Raw genomic sequence first — 20,719 nt, 5'->3', positions numbered from 1 at the left:
CACGCGGACGGTCGTCAACATTAAAATCAACGTCTTTGAAGCGACGGAACTAATCTCGGCACGTTGTTTCACTTAAAGCAGCATCTCCATAAACTTTTTGTAGCTCTCGATACGCTTCAGCCGCCGTTTTTTTTCAAATGAAAGAGGAAAATCAACACTTCCCGCAAATGTCGATTATTTGGCACAAAATCAGACATTTTCACAAAACCAAAAGTATATGTTACCAAAACAAAGTCACTGATGTGTCGAAACAGTTTGTTTATCATGTGTCTGAGCTTGGTTTATGACGTTTAGGTTATGTTAGAATCGACTAGCACACACTGCTGGCTCCATCTATTGGCAAACAAAGAATTTCGGTTCTTCAGGACATCTGAAAGGAAAACCTTAAACTGATTATTATTCTGTAGGCTTGTCATTCTAGCAGGTGCTACTTTCGTTTCTTTTTAGCCCTAACTTTCCATACTACAGTCTGATTTCCACCCGAAAAAACATTTTTTTTTTTCAAAAGTCCGCCATTTTGTTATTTTTCAAAAAAAAAATTATCCCATTGTAGCACCTGCCAGAATGACAAGCCTACAGAATTATAATCAGTTTAACTTTTTCGTTTCAGATGTCCTGAAGAGCCAAATTCCTGTTGATAAGCCACCTATCTTTTTTTTAAGACGCTCACTTTGGTGCCACACTACTACAAAAAATATAAAAAAAAAATGTTTTTGTATATTATTTGATGCCAATAATAACATCCTATAAAATCAAAAAGATCGCATTTTATTTTCTTAAAAAAATAAAACCTAAAAAATATCTATAAGTGTGTATGAGTATTTGACCAGACTACTTTATACCAATTGCTTCATCTATTCTTCGCTTGCTAATGCTTGGCGAAAAGAAGAGACCTTATATTTCTGGCCTAACAATGGAAAAATTAAAATTTAACGCTGCAAACGTTTTTGGTTTTCACAATATTCTCCATGATAATCAATCCACTTTTGCATTCCTTTGAACCAATTTTCGAAGAACTTTCTCCTGTTGCGTTTCCAGGGCGTCTTTTAAATTTTGTAGAATCCAACGCGAACTCACAAGGTCATCATGTAAATTCTTATTGATGATTGTCCCCGGATGCCTCAGTCTGACGGTATGTGGCATGACGATTTTGCTCAATCATTTCGCGCACAACAGCGGTATTTTATGGCACAACAACTGATTTTGGATTTCCTTCTCGGAATTCGTCGGTGAGCAAATAGCTACCACGAGAAAATGCATAGGTATTTTATAGCACAATAACGTATTTTAAAGGACTTTCCTGGAAATCGTCAGTAAGCGAACAGCGACCACTAGAAATTCAATCTTCCAATTTTCTACGGTGCTAAAGGGTGGTGCTCGGTCGCCGTGTAATGATTTTAATTCATCAGTGAATTCTTGTTTTTTAATCCGCGTCGAAAATTGTGAAAAATAGTTGCATGAGAATGTTCACGGCTCAATACCATTCTGAGTGCGTTCATGGAAAAATATGTCAAACTTTCCAATGGAAACGTCAGGTAGCGTCTGATAACACTAGAAGTGCTCAAGACTAGATACAAAAGTTGCTTAAAGAGAAATTTTGTATGAGAAACATCGCTTTTTAATTACGGGTTGGGAGTTAAGCACGAAAAAGTAGATCATCTACTTATGTATATGTGAAGGTATAATTAGATTAAACTACTGATATATTACACGTATTTGGCTCAAAATCACCAAGGTGCAGAATTGGCTTTGCTAGCAATTTAATATCTTAAATCTTGACTTATTTGAGAAAAAAAAATTAATAAATTACTTCAACTAACCTGTTTTGTGTGTACATGAAACAATATAACTAATTAATAAAGCAAATTTTAAATAAAATCAATATACATGCATGGATAATCATTTCGGGAACGCGTCCTAATGTACAATCTTCAGCAACAAGTCCAAAATTTAATATAAAAATTTGAGGTAAGTTACCCATTTCATTACCTAATACATCGTATTTTTTATACAAAATTTAGTTTTAGAAAGGATACTAAAAGATTATTTATTTTTAACTATAAAAATATCCAATATAGTTTGTCCGATACCGCACAAGTCATTTCAGTGAACGTTTCGATAATAGATCAAAAATAATTTTAAGTGAATGCAGCCATTCGGTGTCTAACGTCAGTCGAGGAAGAAAACAATAACAAAGCGGGCTGTAAGAGTATTTATCGTCAAATAAAATAAATCTAAATGGTAAGTACCTTTCAATTCATTATTCGTAGAGCGTACATCAATAGTCCGTCATTTCGTGAACGTAATTATTACATTTAATTATTGATGAAATTCTTTTTTACGACACGAAATAACAAAGTAAACTCACACATTTTCCTATTGGCAAGCCCAGATCGCATTTAAGATGGCCGCCGTCTAATCAAAGCGCGCGCTTATTTAAAATCGTCATTTCGTGAACGGTCATTTCGGAAACGTTCCCGGACATGATGACACGTTCCCGAATGATGATTATTATTTCTAAGGGCGAATCATTTACAATTTTTTAATAAATTTATTTTAAAATTTTGTCTCTTTATAATTACAGCATAATGGAAACTCCTGATAAAGAAAAAAATAAAAAAAAAATCTCAAAAAAAGCTTAAAAAGGATATTGCAGCTTATTTGCGCCAAAGATAAAAGGCGAATGCTAGAAGAAGAAAGTTTTTGGATAAGATGACTGAAGAGCAGAAAGAAATTAAACGGGCTAAGGACAGAGAATATTATAGAAAACAAGGCGAGGCTGGTCATGGTAAAGGCCCAATGGATGGTGTAGGAGGATACCTAAAAAGAACAGCTGACAGACATGTCTTGATGGGTGATGATGTTAGAACAGCCTCAGAATTCGCCGATTTGTTCAAAAATGCTGCTATCGAAGTAAAAGTAATCCCAGAAGACAACGTGATTTAGGAGAAAAACCGCGTTCCGAAGACTCTGGATGCTATTCCAGGTATAATGGACATCACAAAAGTGTACTGGCAAAAAGGACTAGACGTTTTAATACAATTATATCGATACGAACATTTTCATAAAGAGCTAAAACTATCGAGGCTTTCTAGCCTTTGTAATATGAGTGCAGTTGAACCTGAGGAAGTTTTAATGCCTGCATTTGAATCTCCTGTTGACGAAGAGCCCATAATCACAGATAACGATTTGAGATTTAAAAATAGAGTAAGCATCTATGAATCTGAATACTGGTCATCTTCCTCGGACAATGAAGATTTAGAGACAATATCTCGTCGTCAGCAGATTAAAGTTAAACAGATTGATGTTGAAGCAAATACGTCTTATTGCAAAGAATCCAAATCTCGTATCCCCTGGGACATTATTGCTTGTTAAAGTTCCTACTGAGAAGCCAAATATTTGCTTCAGATATGTTGCTACCTGCCAGACATGTGTCGATGACGATGATGAAGAAATCTTAGTACCCTTTTTGATATCTGTGCGTAACAATATTAGAAAATTTAAGCTGGAATCTAAGGATATATCATATATTGATTTTGAGCAAATAAAATTCCAATACCGACGCTAAAAAAAGAAAAATGTCAAGAATATTATTATTTTGATAATGATATTGATGTTTTTGAAAAATAATAAGTTTTGTAAAAAAATAAATAAATAAATAACTTAATTCTTTAAACGGTTGTTTATAATTTAAATATGTCCTTATTTCTACCAAATTATATCAATATCATCATTTCGAGAACATTTTTGTCATTCCGGGAACGGTTGATCATTTTCGGGAACATTCCAATATTTCAATAAAATACGCATAAATGGAGGTATTAAATATTATATTATATATATATTTATTAGATTACAGAACTTTTGTTCTGTACATATTACGTTAATTTGATTATAAGAGTTTGAAATATTTTGAAATTTCTTAAATTTTATGCGGAATAATAGCAACTTCTTTAATTTTTTGACGTATTTTGCTTGTAGAAAATTTTGAATGTATTGATTTCATTATTGCTTATTCAATATAGATACATTATATACCCATGTTTTTAAACAAAGCTCAAATTCTGCGCTTTGTTTGGTTTTTGCGGATTTTATGAAACTTAGGAAAACGTTCCCGAAATGATGGTTTTCTGCAAGATATTTACTACTAAGCAATATTACTAAAAAAATAAAGAATTCTGTGCGCTGCCCTGTAAAGTTTAAAAATATTCAAATTAAGCAACAGTATAAACTAATAGTCATCATTATAATATAGCTTGCAATTTTTTTTGTCATAAAACCGATTTTGAAATTCGCAACCTTGGTGATTTTGAGCCATTTAAAAACAACTATAACATAGAATTCAAGAGATTTAAAAATGCTATCTTGAAAGCGAAAAATCGAGAACGCCATCATTATGAACGGTGTTTAATTCCCGAAAAGCATGAGTAATAGGAGCATTACTGGCATACTTAGTTTTAAAGTTTCCCCCATAAAAAGGGTAGAAGTTCCTAAGAGATCGCTGGGGAACATTAAATCGAATGCTTTACAACAAGTAGGGGCAATCAATTAATTTAGTAATAATATTATGAGTAAAAGACGGGCACAGTATAGACCTACGGATTTCCAAGGACTTGAGACTTATAGGCATGAGACGAGCAATATAAATAGCAACGCTCATAAATAAGGAAATTTTCAAACTTGATGTGTGATTCAAAATGCTTACATTGTTAAAAATTCATGGGTTATATTTAATAGAACTTTGACACTCAGCTCTTCATCCCAGAGAAAACTCGACTGGTTCTAGCTAAAACGTATTCAGTACCGACGTTATTGTACGATTGCGAGTTGAATACTCATTGTGATATTTACCTTGTTTTCTTGTCCTATCCACGACCAAAAACAAAACGTACAAATCGGATCATAAATTGAATACGATCTCTATCAGGATCACATCGTTGTTGTTGCATTTGTGTGGAAAATTTTTTCCGGATCCCTTCCATTAGCCATTGGAACATAGCTGGTATGTGCCATGTCTTGATGTATTATGAAATAATATCGGAAGATAGGTCTACTCTAAAAAACTTTATGACAACAAATTTGTATTTGGCAAGCGAATTGCTTCTGTATATTTTGATGATTTGCTTAAGTTCCAATAAAATATAGTTATCTGGTGATTGAACCTTAATATTTGCGCTCTCTGGCCGCTTTTCCCTTAAAAACTGGAAGCTTAAAGGGGACTTTGCGCTTCAGACATGAATTATGTCGTTATTTTGCAGAATATTGCTGAAAGTATCCAACAAATTTTTGTTGTCTCCTATACCTTTTAACTATCTTCTTTTATTTCGTAATATTGGCATTGACGGTGATACGGCTAATTATATTTACAATCGTTTGGGCGTTAACTTATGGAAAAGTGCATTTCTGGCTGCTGCCGAATTTGACCGAGGATGTGGGATTCTTCGCCTCATTTTGGCCGCTCTATGAAGTGAGTATTTCGAAGACTTTGTTCATGCCAATAATTTATTTATCACAAAAAAATGTCATAACTTAGACAAAATATATGGCCGAAGATGAGGTATGTATACCTACCAAGGATGATAGATTACCAGGTTTGGCCTTCAGCTATGGTGAAATCGAAATTGAGCGAATAACTTTGACTGCCACGTCACCGGTGATTCGATGTCAGAATTTTGCTCGCTCATTTCACACGTATTCACACACTCGTCCAATCTTCCTCCTCCTTAGATAATGTTTAGACGGCAACGAAGCAACTTGTTGATTTTTTCTTATATCACCAACACAATCTCAGTTTTTTCGTAAACAAATCGCTGTCATGACTCCGGTTATGCCGGCCAATCAGCTCATTCTTTCAGATTCCTTGAGAGCCAGTTAACGGAAGAAAAAATCAATGCAGCTATTTTCCATGCTACTTCGTTGAGGTCTATGCATTTATAATCTGAACAACGACTGATTAGAGAAGCGTAACAGTGCGCGTGAAATGAGACGCCACAATTCCCGTGCTCCAGGAGTTCGGTGTTGTCTTCATACAATATCTTCATGTCTTGTAAAAAAGTAACATTTCTCCATATCTACGAATTTTTGCGTGGTGAAGCAGTTGACCATTTGGAATGAACATTTATTATTATTTTGAATTATTACATGATTAAATAAAACTATATTCATTAAAAAAAGTATTATCATTTCATATCTATAACAGAATTAACTTTTAACAGAACTTATGGCAGAACTAATTAAGTATATATAATGTAATCCAAGGTTCAATTGTTCCAATATAGTTTTAATGTGAAAAAATTTTGAAAATAACTTAAGGTTATGTGTTTGACTAAATAAATAAATGGTATCACAATGGACGATTCTAATTTGTCGTCCATGTGGCCCATCTCATGGGCAACCTCATAACCTAGCCTATACTAAATAAATAAATAATAATATTGCACGCGTCGATTACCTGGCAACAAAAATTATTTATGTCCATGCATAAGTGTATCGTTTCCAAGTAAATTTTAAAACTCAACAACGTCTATCAAACTGAAAATACTGGGCATTTTATTTTAGAATTTGCTTCATTTAACATCTACGCATTCACAACGAGTTTATAGACTCTAACGCAATGTTTACACAAAAACTGGAACAGATGTATCATCCTCCTTCGAACTTGAAGAAATACGACAATGAAGGATATATGAAAAACCCGCTGCTTAAATTTCGCCTCGCAAATGTGCAACGGGAACGGCATTCAAGGTTTCTGAAATATCGCGCTGCCGTTGAAAAAGTAAATTTGTGTCGCAAGCCACCGCCACCGGACCCTGATATCCGTCAGCTGCCCGAATATAATTACGTTGACAATTTGCGGCGTGAGGTACGTAAAATAGAAGTGCCAAAAATGTTAAGGAAAACCGAAAAGAAGATTCTTAGCTATGCACCCAATCGTTTAAAAGTCAAATATCCCGAACTTGTCGATAACTATATGAAAGACGTGCACGAGGAATTCGATCGTCTCATGAAAATTTACAGCATGAACTGCATACTAGTGCATCCGGAATTCACCGACGAAGATCCTGCACAATTTAGTCTTCCACGCAAAGATTTTCATTTTAAATTACCTGGACGTACGGAAAATTATCCGAAATTTTTGGAAAATAAACGCAAGATCAGCAGGAAGTTACTTATTGTATACCCACAAGTGCGATTAATTTTGAATTCTTCCGAATCGGAGTTTCCAAAAACCATGGTTGCCTTAGATCCGGTCATGATCGGCGCAAGTCATTTGCAGGCGGTCGTAGGACTAGGTGGACGGGAAGCGCTGTTTTATAAAACGTTCGTAAAATACGTGGAGAATAATTTAGAAGAAGTAAGTAACTTTCTACGTTGGACTTGGTATCCCAGAATTGTATCGGTAATACGTCGGCATTTTCGCAAAAACACAGTACCAAATCGGTTAAGATGGCGAATGTTCAAGTGCCTAGAAGCTCTTATTAATAGACAAATAAATATGCTGAAAATAAATACATTATATGAGTTCCTACGAGTGGGTAGCTTAGAACGCAAAATTCCCATACTAAAAATTAATATGGTATACAATGAAGCAGAGAACTCAATCAATTTAGATCCGAGTTTGGAAACAATATACGACATGTATGAGAATCTAGTGGACGCAATTGCACAGGTGCTGACCAAAATAGAACCTCTTGAGCCGCAAGTCGATTCAACTTTTGTCAACATTGCAGCCCCTTATCTACGCATATCTATGAACGAAAACTGGCTTAACGAATTTAAATTGGAATTTAGAAATGCTCTTATCCGAACCTATCAATCGATACAAGAGTACATTGATGGTTATCAATCCAAATATTACAATTTGTATGCGCAAGATGTGCGCAAGGACCTCGACGAGTTCTTGAGTGAATCGCACGAGTTTGAAGAGTACTTCAAACGCATCGCGACCTATTTCCAGTATATAAATATGTTACAAAGCGAACCAGAAAATGATTTTTTCCAAATGGTTGTAATCTGCAATAAGGCGGCCATTGTTTCCTTACGTGAAATTGCGGATGACCTAATTGCATGCATCACCGAGCAGATCGTTCAAGAACACATTAAGGCAGAAGAAGAAATTTGTGCTGCTTTTGAGGATATCAAAGTAAAGGCATTGACTATACCAAGATCAACAGAGGAACTGCTCGAGAGTGGAGAGTACATGATACGAGTGAAAAAGGAGCTTATATTCGAATTGAGAGATCGAATACAATATTGTCTAGAGGTTGGCACAAATCTCGTTGAATTGACCGAAATGGATCCATACCATTTCAATCTTACTATTCGCACCATTAAATGGTTAAATGATATTAATGAAATCTGTGATTACAATGCCTCACAGCAAGAGCATTACAAATTCCTCTTTGAGGAGCATTTGCAGGATGTCATTAAGAAACTCAATGAGGATATAGAGGCGATGATACCGAATTTGACAATTATTGATGATATGAGCGAACCAGAACAGTTCCGTCATAGTTATATACTATTACAAAATTTCATAGGCCAATTGAAGACATTTGACGACTACGTAAACTGGATCAATAAAGAGGAGAAATTATTTAAGATGGCGCAAACGCAGTATCCGAAATTGGAAATAATGAAAGGTTTCATAATACCATTTGCCGAATTAATGAAGTATGTATTACTTAGTAATCTGCCATATACAAGTATGTATTATATTTAGAAGGGGTCATAGACACATTTTCATTTGACTTACATAATTTCCGCAGTAAGTTTATTTCTCGGTTAATCGTTTCGTGATCTCAATTGTAATTCTGTTCGAAATCATAATGGTTGTATCTAACAGTATAAAAAAATCGAAATAGATGCATTCCAAAAGGCTCAGAATGATGAGAGAAGTCGATGTAGTCATGTCTGTCCACCCGTGCGTCCAACCGATAACTTGAGCAAAAATTAATACATTTCAATGAAAATTGATTATTTTTCAGAACGATATGAAGTGTTACCTATTCAAAACACCATAAGTTTTTTGTGTGAAATTAGTTTTTATTGATTTCAAAGACAAAACTGTTCAAAAATGATTACAATTTGAACATATATTCACTTTAGCTCGATATGACCACCTTTTGCCTTGACTATAGCCTGCAAACGGTCAAAAAATGAGTTACATGCTGTACGGATGTGATCTTGAGGTATTTTGGCCCATTCTCGTATAATCGCTTTTTTCAGCGTTCGGTCAAGTAAACACGATCGTTTTGAGTGTTTATGAACTGCTCAACTGGGAAATTTTTTTCATCAGAAAACACAATGTTAGGAAATTCGCCACGTTCGTGCAAGCGCAACAACTCCTTTGCTCTTTCGCACCGAACTTTTGCTGGAGTGAAAGATCGTGTGCTTTTTGGAACTTGTAAGCCTTGGCCTTGAGCTCATTTTTCAATATGCGTCGAATGCTGCCTTGCGATATTTTCAGTTCTTTGGCAATTTTTCTTCCACTTCGACGTGGATTTCGTTCAAGTCGAGCCACTTTCTGAACCATTTCTGGCGTTGTTGCGGTTTTTTTTGGTCCACCTCCATAGCGTTTTGCAATGCTACCAGTATCATTGTAACGTTTTATAGTGCGATACACAAACATTTTATTCACTTTGAGGTGACTGAGCTCACGAACAATTGCTGGTTGTGATTTTCCAGCCAAATATAACGCAATCACACTATTACACGTTTGAATTCCTTCGCAGCAAAAAAAAAATTCAACAAAACTGAGATGCAAATTCTTTTGATGACTTATAAACAATATATTGAACTCTCATTAGAGCAATTTTGACGTTGATGTCATGAGCTTCATATCGTTCACCCTGTATGTACAATGTTGGTTAGTATTGAAAACGGGCCAAATCAGTCAATACTAATGCTCACCTACCGTATAATAATAATTTCATATTATATTTTAATAAAAAAAGACGTCATAACTATGCAAAAAAAAAATACTTCGGAAGTAAAATTTTGAAATGTTAGCGGTGCCACGACCCCATTTGGGTAAGTGCATGCATTTTGATAACGACTTAATAAAATTCGTCCAGACATGGACTACGTTTTGGTCACCATCTCATTTAGACACGACTGTATGCATGTATCATATTAATGAGGTCGGATAAAAACGACGCCCAGCCCACTTGTTATATGTTAAGACCAAATTTCCGTGCGACCGTCTGATATTACAAGCATAACTCGCATTTTCTATGAGTTTGTTGGACTAAAAAAATTTAGTCAACACAGTCAACAGTCCACAGCAGTACAACAATTAATTTCTTTATTTTAATTTATGTGTTTATTAAAGATCCTGTATCGAATGGATGCGTTACTTGAATGTTTGGATGTATGGACCATTTGAGTATTTGGAGCCGAAATTCGTAGAAGAAACTACTGAAGACTTTTTAAAAGAATTCCAAAAATGTCAAAAATACTATCGCGTAAAAATCAGACAAGACCAAATAGAAAATCCAATATGCATGTTCCGGGTAAATACAAGAAAATTCAATGCAAACATATTCTTATATACATACATACATAAACATATATGGTAAATATATATCATAAGCTAGGTAGATAGATAGGTGACTTTGCAGTCTACGAGCATTCTTAGTTGGTTTTTGTTTTGTTTGGAAAGTTAATAAGGTGTTTAAACCTGAGGTTATGCTATCCAAGTGAGAACTTTGTCTGACGTTGTACCATTGTGGGTTTGCCAGTACGATTATAGGAGTCTCTTCTGCTTCGTACTTCTTCTTCTTAATTGGCGCTATAACCGCTTAAGCGATTTTGGCCGAGTTTAACAAAGCGCGCCAGTCGTTTCTTTCTCGTGCTAACCGGCGCCAGTTGGACACACCAAGTGAAGCCAAGTCCTTCTCCACCTGATCTTTCCAACGCAGAGGAGGCCGCCCTCTTCCTCTGCTACCACCAGCTGGTACCGCATCGAATACTTTCAAAGCCGGAGCGTTTGTATCCATTCGGACGACATGACCCAGCCAACGTAGCCACTGGATCTTTATTCGCTGCGCTATGTCTATGTCGTCGTAAAGCTCATACAGCTCATCGTTCCATCGTCTGCGATATTCGCTGTTGCCAACGTGCAAAGGTCCAAAAATCTTACGCAGAATCTTTCTCTCGAACACTCCAAGCGTCGCTTCATCGGATGTTGTCATCGTCCAAGCTTCTGCGCCATACGTTAGGACGGGCATGATGAGAGTCTTGTAGAGTGTTAGTTTTGTTCGTCGAGAGAGGACTTTACTACTCAATTGCCTACTTAGTCCAAAGTAGCACTTGTTGGCAAGAGAGATTCTACGTTGGATTTCAAGGCTGACATTGTTATCGGTGTTAATGCTGGTTCCTAAATAGACGAAGTCTTTTACAACCTCAAAATTATAACTGTCAACAGTGACGTGGGTGCCGATACGCGAGTGCGCCGACTGTTTGTTTGAAGACAGGAGGTACTTCGTTTTGTCCTCGTTCACCACCAGACCCATTCGCTTTGTCTCTTTATCCAGTTTGGAGAAGGCAGAACTAACAGCGCGGTTGTTAAGGCCGATGATGTCAATATCATCGGCATACGCCAGCAATTGTACGCTCTTATAAAAAATTGTGCCTGAGCGATTAAGTTCTGCGGCTCGCACGATGCTCTCCAACATCAGGTTAAAGAAGTCACACGACAGGGAGTCACCCTGTCTGAAACCTCGTTTGGTATCAAACGGCTCGGATAGGTCCTTTCCAATTCTGACGGCGCTGTTGGTGTTGAGCAACGTCATCTTACATAGCCGTATTAGTTTTGCGGGGATACCAAATTCAGACATAGCGGCATACAGGTAACTCCTTTCCGTACTGTCGAATTCAGCTTTGAAGTCGACGAAAAGATGGTGTGTGTCGATTCTCCTTTCATGGGTCTTTTCCAAGATTTGGCGTATTGAGAATATTTGGTCGATGGTAGACTTTCCAGGTCTGAAGCCACACTGATAAGGTCCAATCAGTTGGTTGACGGTGGGCTTCAGCCTTTCACACAATACGCTCGCTAGAACCTTATAGGCGATATTTAGAAGACTAATCCCGCGGTAATTGGCACAAATTGCAGGATCGCCCTTCTTATGGATTGGGCAGAGCACACTTAAATTCCAATCGGCAGGCATGCTTTCATCCGACCATATTTTGCATAGGAGCTGATGCATGCACCTTACCAGCTCCTCGCCGCCATGTTTGAATAGCTCAGCCGGCAGTCCGTCGGCGCCCGCGGCTTTGTTGTTCTTTAGCCGTGATATTGCTATTCTCACCTCGTCATGGTCGGGTAGCGGAACGACAATTCCGTCGTCAACGATTGGGGTATCGGGATCTTCACTTTCTCGGTGACATGCGCAGCTGTCACTGTTTAATAGGTTCGAGAAGTGTTCCCTCCATAATTTAAGATTGCTCTGTACGTCGGTCACCAGTTCGCCGTCTTTGTTCTTACAGGAAAACGCCCCGGTCTTAAAACCTTCTGTAAGCCGCCGAACTTTCTGGTAGAATTTTCGGGCGTTGTTCCTGTTGGCCAGCATCTCAAGCTCTTCGCACTCACGTATTTCGGCCTCTCGTTTCTTCTGTCGGATAATACGTCTCTCTTCCTTTTTCAGCTCTCTGTAGCGATCCCACATGGCTCGCGTTGCGCCCGATCGCAGCGTGGCTCTATAGGCGGCATCCTTTCTTTCTGCGGCAGCATAACATTCCTCGTCGTACCAATTGTTTTTTCGGGCTCGCCGGAATCCGATTTCTTCTTCGGCGGCGGTACGTAGAGAACGAGAAATGTTGCTCCATTGTTCGTGGATGCCGGTTTGTTGGGCAGTACTCTCTGAGAGCAGGAGTGAGAGTCGAGTGGCGAATCTTCTGGCTGTCTGTTGTGATTGCAGCTTTTCGAGGTCGAACATTCTTTGCGTAGGTAGATGCACGTTTTTTGCTGCACAGAGGCGCGTGCGCAGTTTGGCTGCAACAAGGTAGTGATCCGAGTCAATGTTGGGTCCTCGGATCGTACGTACATCTAATACACTAGAAGCGTGTCTTCCATCTATCACAACATGATCGATCTGGTTTCGCGTTTTTCGATCAGGGGACAGCCAGGTAGCTTGGTGTATCTTTTTATGCTGGAATCTGGTGCTGCAGACTACCATGTTTCGGGCCCCGGCGAAGTCGATCAGCCTCTGTCCGTTACCGGATGTTTCGTTGTGTAGGCTGAATTTTCCGACTGTGGGACCAAAAATTCCCTCCTTGCCCACCCTGGGGTTGAAGTCGCCAAGCACGATTTTTATGTCGTGGCGGGGGCAGCGCTCATAGGAACGTTCCAGGCGCTCATAGAAAGAATCTTTGGTCGCATCGTCCTTCTCTTCCGTCGGGGGGTGGGCGCAAATTAGCGATATGTTAAAAAAACGGGCTTTGATGCGGATTGTTGCGAGACGCTCGTCCACCGGAGTGAACGACAGTACTTGGCGACGAAGTCTCTCTCCCACAACAAATCCGACACCGAATTTGCGCTCCTTTACATGGCAGCTGTAGTAGACGTCGCAAGGTCCTATGGTTTTCTTTCCTTGCCCCGTCCATCGCATCTCTTGGATGGCAGTGATGTCAGCCTTTACTCTCACGAGGACATCAACCAGCCGGGCGGAGGCACCCTCCCCATTAAGGGACCGGACATTCCAGGTGCGTGCCCTCAAATCATAGTCCTTAGTTCGTTTGCAGGGGTCGTCATCAGTATAGGGAGGTCTCATCCGAGGCTTTTTTAAAGTTTTCATTGGGGGGGATTTTTAAGTGGCGGGTCCCAAACCCAACGCACAACCAGCTATCCTGGAATGTTTCGCCTTCTCACTTTAGCTCACTCCCGAACGGGTGTTCGGAAGCTACCCAGAGGATACGTGGGCTAATCCCGGCCGTTGTGAGCTGCTTGAACCATATGCAGAAGAATCGTCCTGGCCACTCCCAAGTGAATGGCGATCAGTAACTTTCCCCACTTGCGTGGACTTCTACACATGGAACCATCCTCCTCTGCTTCGTACTTACATATACATAAATAGTACAATTGGAGCGTACACCCTTTATTGGGTGTTTGGCTGAGCTCCTCCTCTCTTTTGTAGCGTGCTTCTTGTTGTTGTTACACAAAATGACGGTCCTATAGTTTTAAGCCGACTCCGAACGGAAGATGTTTTTTATGAGGAGCAGAAATATACGGAGGCTTCCTATTGCATGCCGGGGGGCGACCGTTGTTAGAGAACACTGTTTCTATCATTTTGTGTTTTATGCACGGAGTTTCGAACCGGGCTACCTCCGAATAGTAGTCACGCACAATCGGCTACGGCGGCCCCTCTTGCTTTAGCTCATCTATAATACAATGGTTTCCAACCGCCAAAAAGTGATTTGGTCCGCTTGCTAAAGAACTTGAATGCGATTTTCTTTGTTTTTTTCGTTGAGCTCGTGAGGCACCCAGGCCCCCAAATTCTCGGTAAATCCCATTGAATGAAGGTCGTTTTATGATCGCAGTTAATTTTTTTCGCCAATTCACGACTGGTTTGGTGACCGTACTCCTTCAAAAATGATTTGAGACGTTCTTCATTGAATTCAGAAGGCCTTCCGTTACGGGACGTGTCATCGACGCCCGAATGGCAATTTTTGCAAACTTTGCAAACCATTTCCGCGCTGTAATCTAGCCTAGGAGAAGGTGTCATACTTCTCCATACACGTCGCAAAAGTCCCGGGCTGCTCCGGCAGCTTTTTAACTTCGATGGAAATCAAAGAAGAGCAGGTGTTGAAAATGTTTGCTTCCTGGGTATTCCATTTCTAAGCTTCAAAACTAACGAAAAATTTAAATTCTCAAAAATACAATTAACATAATCTTGTAGAGCAGAAAGAGTTCTATTGAATGAATACTTACCCTTTGTCAAACAGTAAGCAAATCGTTGTAAAATAAAAGAAAATACAAAAACTCAATGAACTTATTCCCCATCCTAATATTTATAATTGTGAAAAAAATTGTACGTTAAGGGAAAGAATAGACGTAGAATAATGAGCGGCTTCAGTGGAGCACAGCGAGTTTTCGAACAGATGAAGGAAATGCCTACTTCACCAGTTTAGCTCGTTCGACGTCGGCGAAGGCGAGTAATTGAACGGCTTTTGGAACTCCCGATACTAAAACCTTGGAATCTCGAAAGAATGACCTAACCTTTCAAAACTGAATCATGATTTTGATACTCGAGCTCCGGTTTGTTTGTAAAAATTAAAAATTATTATTTAATACTCACAGGCTTAAGTTGATGGGCCTTATAGACAAGTACATATCTCATTGCAAAAGTCAACGTTCCCTGCGTTTGTGAAGTTCTATTTGATGCTGCCCCACAGATATAATATACATGCGTATATGTAATTATTTATAAAGTGGCGCGTACATCCTTGTTACGTGTTTGGTCCCACTTCTTCTCCAATTTGTTGTGTGTGTTTTTATGCCGCCTCCGAACGGCAGATGGTTTTTTATGAAAACTTTTTTATGGCAGAAAAATATGCGGAGGTTTCTCATTGCCTGCCTAAGGACAATCGCTATTAGTAAAAATCACTTTCTATCATCTGTTGTTTCATACCCACAGTAGACCCCGAACCATTGAGCAGATACTTTACCAGATTATTTTATTGCTCTACGAATGCACTCAGAGGATGTTTTGAGGTTAAATCTGATCTTTAGCTGGGTTTAGGTTTCACTTTTACCACTTAACACATCCATTGGTTTAACTTCTCAAACATCACCCTAGCTTGCCATACATATCTGCATAACTAAATATCAACATAAGTAAGTAAATGCATAAGTAATGTGTGTTCTATTTCTTAGGGTCAAACGGAAGATCCTGATCCAGAAAAACACCCTGTTCCAATTCGACTTTGCACCAAAATGATCAAAACAATAAAGAATTTCACCACTGGTGTATTTATCGTGAATATTATGTGCAATCAAGCGCTACGCAAACGACATTGGAAGGAGATGTCCGAGATTGCTGGGTTCGACATAACGCCCGATGCTGGTACAACACTTACGAAAATTATTGATATGAATCTTGACACTAAGCTCGATCTATTTGAAATTATAAGTGTCGGTGCAAATAAAGAATTACAGCTTCAGAACAATTTATATGCAATGATACACGAGTGGGACTCACGGATCTTTCCAACAGGGCCATATAAAGACACAGGTGTTATGATACTTTCCAATTTGGACGATATACAGGCATTGCTAGACGATCACATTCTTAAAACACTTACCATGCGAGGTTCAGCTTTTATGAAGCCTTGCGAAGAGGAAGTGTTGGCATGGTACGAAAAGATTATGCGCGTAAATGCTACTCTCGATCAGTGGGGCAAAGTACAGTCGAATTTCCTATACTTACTACCGATATTCTCCTCGAAAGATATCGTGGCGCAAATGCCGGAAGAAGGTCGTCTGTTTCAGGCTGTTGAACAAACATTTACGCGAAATATGGGTATGGTGCTGCGCCAACCACTTGTCATGGAGACTGCACCACAAGATGGACTTCTCGAATCGCTCATCAAAGCAAATGAGCTTCTTGACGACATTACGACTGGGGTTAGTAATTATTTAGAAAAGAAACGTTTGTACTTTCCGCGTTTTTTCTTTTTATCGAACGACGAAATGCTAGAAATACTATCTGAAACCAAAGACCCACTTCGAGTGCAACCACATTTGAGTAAATGTTTCGAAGGTATCAACCTGCTCGAATTTGATGCTGAAAAGAATGTGCTGGCAATGATAAGTAGTGACCAAGAGAAGGTTCAATTTGTGGAGCAAGTGTCAACGGCCGCCGCAGGGGGAAGTGTCGAGAAATGGTTGGTTGGCGTTGAAGCGGAAATGTTAAAGGCTGTACGCAACGAAATGGATCGGTCCTATGGACATTATCCAACTCTGCAGCGTTTCGAATGGGTCTTGCATTGGTCACAAATGGTAGTGCTATGCATTTCGCAGGTGTACTGGGCGTCCATGGTGCACATGAATTTGCGACGATCTGGCCTGAATCAGATCGCCATGACTGAGTTCTTCGGTAGTCTTAATAAAGATTTGAACGATATTGTGGCATTAATACGCTCAACACACATAAATAACCTGAATCGCATAACTATTAAATCACTGATTGTAATTGACGTGCATGCAAAGGATGTCGTCGAAGACCTGATACGCATGAAAATAAACAGTGAGTTCGATTTTCAATGGATGGCTCAGTTACGATACTACTGGGAGAATGGTGACAGCTTTGTGCGCATTATTAATGCAACAGTACCTTATGCTAACGAGTATTTAGGGAATTCAGACCGCTTGGTAATCACTCCACTTACCGATCGATGCTACCGTACATTGGTTGGTGCCTACCAACTTCATCTAAATGGCGCACCAGAAGGACCTGCCGGAACTGGAAAAACCGAGACGACGAAAGATTTGGCCAAAGCGCTCGCCGTGCAGTGCAAAGTATTTAACTGTTCCGACGGTTTAGATTACAAAGCTATGGGGAAATTTTTCAAGGGCTTGGCGTCCTGTGGCGCATGGGCCTGCTTCGATGAATTCAATCGCATTGAGTTGGAGGTGCTCTCTGTAGTTGCACAACAGATATTACTCATCATACAGGCTGTGCGAGCTAAAGCGGTGAAATTCAATTTTGAAGGCACCGAACTAACACTAAATCCCGCTTGTTATGTTTGCATTACCATGAACCCCGGCTATGCAGGCCGCTCGGAGCTACCCGATAATCTAAAAGTGCTCTTCCGTTCGGTAGCAATGATGGTGCCCGACTACGCAATGATTGGCGAAATATCGTTATACTCATATGGCTTTGTGGATGCGCGTAAGCTGTCTGTGAAAATTGTCACTACCTATCGTTTATGCTCGGAGCAGTTGTCAATGCAGAACCACTACGATTACGGAATGCGTGCAGTGAAGACTGTGCTCTCAGCATGTGGCAACCTTAAAAAGAAATTCCCTAATGAATGGGAGGACATATTGTTGTTGCGTTCACTGCTCGATGTCAATTTGCCGAAGTTCATGTCCTTCGATATTCCGCTCTTCGAGGGTATCATATCGGACATATTCCCAGGGGTAGTACTTCCGGAGACCGATTATAGCTTGATTGAGGAAGAATTCAAACGCATTTGCATCGAAATGGTACTTGAACCGACGGAAAGTTTTCTCATCAAAGTCATACAAACTTATGAAATGATAATTGTGCGACATGGATTTATGATGGTAGGAGAGCCACTGGCTGGCAAAAGCAAAACACTAGACGTACTAGCACAAGTGCTATCCGCGCTTAAAATTAAGGCACCTAGCAAAAGTTCATACTTTCAACATGTACAAATGGGTATAATGAATCCAAAATCTATAACAATGAATCAGTTATACGGCTCATTCGATCCCGTCTCATACGAATGGAATGATGGTATTATAGCGAAAATATTTCGTGAATTTGCCATGACTCCAACGCCAGATAGAAAATGGGTAAGCAATGCCAAGGCTGATATAGCAGATATAATTTTAGAACTTATCATGTTTTGGTTTCGTTTAGGTTATCTTTGATGGGCCCGTGGATGCAGTTTGGATTGAAAATATGAATACAGTATTGGATGACAATAAGAAATTGTGCCTTAATTCGGGCGAAGTTATAACGATGAGCAACGAGATGTCTATGATTTTCGAAGTAATGGATTTGGCACAAGCATCTCCGGCGACAGTCTCACGCTGTGGCATGATATACATGGAAACTGCTTCATTGGGATGGCGTTCGTTTGCGAATTGCTGGTTAAAGAAATGCAATCCCGTCTGGGCTGACGATGAAACCAAGGATTATCTAATGGAATTTTTCAAATGGTTATTGGAACCGGTACTGCTACTCACATGCATTGTTGTCAATTTTTATCCACATATTTAATTGTCTATAATTATGTGCAGTGTCAAGCTTTTATACGCAGAAACTGTAAGGAGCACGTCAAACCCGGAGAATTCAATTGCCTAACTACAACATTCGATATAATCGAAATGCTGCTGGACGATGCTGTTTTGGAGAATCCCGACGAATATCAAAGGCATATGCCAATTTATGTACAAGCTTGCATACTTTACTCATTTGTTTGGGGAGTGGCGGGTGTGTTAGAGTCTCGGTCCAGAGAAAAGTTTGACGCCTTTCTTAAAAGCGTAAGTACTGATTGCTTATATTGTAGGCCTCATTGAAGGGTATGAAATACTTACCTCTTTGCTACAATGGTGTGCGTTTTAAAAACTGTTCAGTTTTATGCTTCGCTATGTTGGGATTGTTTTTCGGCTAGCGAAAAATTAATATGAAAAACTTAAGGTAATCAGGGGGCAACGTGCCCGTATTACGATGCATGTTGCTAGTTTTTAAAGTTTTCACTTACTTAAGTAGAGTTTTTGTTTAATTATGATGTCGTTTCAAGATGTGGCTTGGTGAAGATTCGCCTATACCGGACAGTATCGGCAAATTGGAGATATCAGTGCCCATTGAAGGATTGCTGGTCGACTATGTATATGTGTTCAAACAGCGTGGTGCATGGAAATCATGGACGGAGCTGGCCAAACGTATGGATGTCGAAGAAAATTCCATGGGTGTGCAAGTTCCCACTATAGATACAGCCAGATATATATATTTACTCGAAATGCATATCAAAGTACGTAACATTTTAGTTTAGAAGATATTTTTTTCAAATTACATTGTTTTTGAAAAACTTTTCAAGTTAATGATGGATTAATTCGACTCTAAATAGCTCACAATTAAGCGCGCGGCAATAATCGCATTGCATATAGCAATAACCGCTTAAGTCAACTTAAGAAAAAAATTTGTTATATATGTACTTCTATATATTATATTATATAATTGACGCTTGCATCATTTTTGGGTGTTTGGCCGAGCTCCATCTCCTATTTGTGTTGTGTGCATTGATGTTGTTCCACAAGTGGAGGGACCTACAGTTTTAAGTCGACTCCGAACGGCAGATATTTTTTATGAGTAGCTTTTTGAGAGACAGAAAAACACTCGGAGGTTTGCCATTGCCTGCCGAGGGGCGACTGCTATTAAAAAATCCTTTTACTTCATGTTGGTGTTTCACGAAGATTCGAATCTACGTTCCGCGAAGTCACGCACTAACCCATTCGTCTACGGTGGCCTCCGTTAATACATAATACAAAGTGACTTTTGTCGACTTATGCGGTTAATGTGCTATTGATCTCAGAAATATTTTTCTAAAGTGGAAATTTAGCATGGTCAAAAATTTGCTTTGAACTAGTAGGAATATTCAAAAAAAGGGGCGCGAATAATGGGATGGGGATTTAACATTTAATACAACTCGAAGAATTGCGAATAAAACTGTCTTAACTAAATTAGCGATATTATTTTCTCATAACAAACATTTTTATTATGTTTTATTGCTGTTAAAGAACAATAAAAAGGTGCTGCTTGTCGGACCAACCGGCACTGGTAAGAGTGCCTACATCCAGAACTACCTTATGACTAAAATAGATCGCAATTCAATCGAATCGGCTTTTATAACATTTACTGTTATGATAACAGCTAATCAAACCCAAGATCTTCTTATCTCGAAGGTTTGCACTCAAATTAATATAATAAACTGCATTTATAGTACATAAATTGATACAAATTTCTCG

At 39.0% G+C, this 20,719-nt stretch overlaps 2 protein-coding genes across 2 annotated transcripts in view; both read left to right on the top strand.

The window, feature by feature from the left end:
- Nucleotides 1-2,092: 2,092 nt before the first annotated feature.
- LOC128861586 (uncharacterized) lies at nt 2,093-3,499 on the top strand. Its single transcript, XM_054099826.1, has 2 exons — nt 2,093-2,241; nt 2,585-3,499. The coding sequence occupies exon 2, from the start codon at nt 2,992-2,994 to the stop codon at nt 3,373-3,375; it is 384 nt and encodes a 127-aa protein (XP_053955801.1). The 5' UTR covers nt 2,093-2,241; nt 2,585-2,991; the 3' UTR covers nt 3,376-3,499.
- A 3,114-nt stretch (nt 3,500-6,613) lies between these two features.
- LOC128861614 (dynein axonemal heavy chain 12) overlaps nt 6,614-20,719 on the top strand; it is a 28,233-nt gene continuing 14,127 nt past the window's right edge. Inside the window, exons 1-7 of the mRNA XM_054099867.1 lie at nt 6,614-8,673; nt 10,334-10,514; nt 15,875-18,541; nt 18,609-18,923; nt 18,992-19,234; nt 19,495-19,725; nt 20,492-20,656. Coding sequence (XP_053955842.1) covers nt 6,614-8,673; nt 10,334-10,514; nt 15,875-18,541; nt 18,609-18,923; nt 18,992-19,234; nt 19,495-19,725; nt 20,492-20,656 — 5,862 coding nt within the window. The remainder of the gene's footprint in view (nt 8,674-10,333; nt 10,515-15,874; nt 18,542-18,608; nt 18,924-18,991; nt 19,235-19,494; nt 19,726-20,491; nt 20,657-20,719) is intronic.

Source organism: Anastrepha ludens, chromosome 4 (assembly GCF_028408465.1).
Source record: "Anastrepha ludens isolate Willacy chromosome 4, idAnaLude1.1, whole genome shotgun sequence".
Lineage (NCBI taxonomy): Eukaryota > Metazoa > Arthropoda > Insecta > Diptera > Tephritidae > Anastrepha > Anastrepha ludens.
Note: the sequence above shows the minus strand (reverse complement) of the source record. Positions and strands in the feature narration are given on the sequence as shown.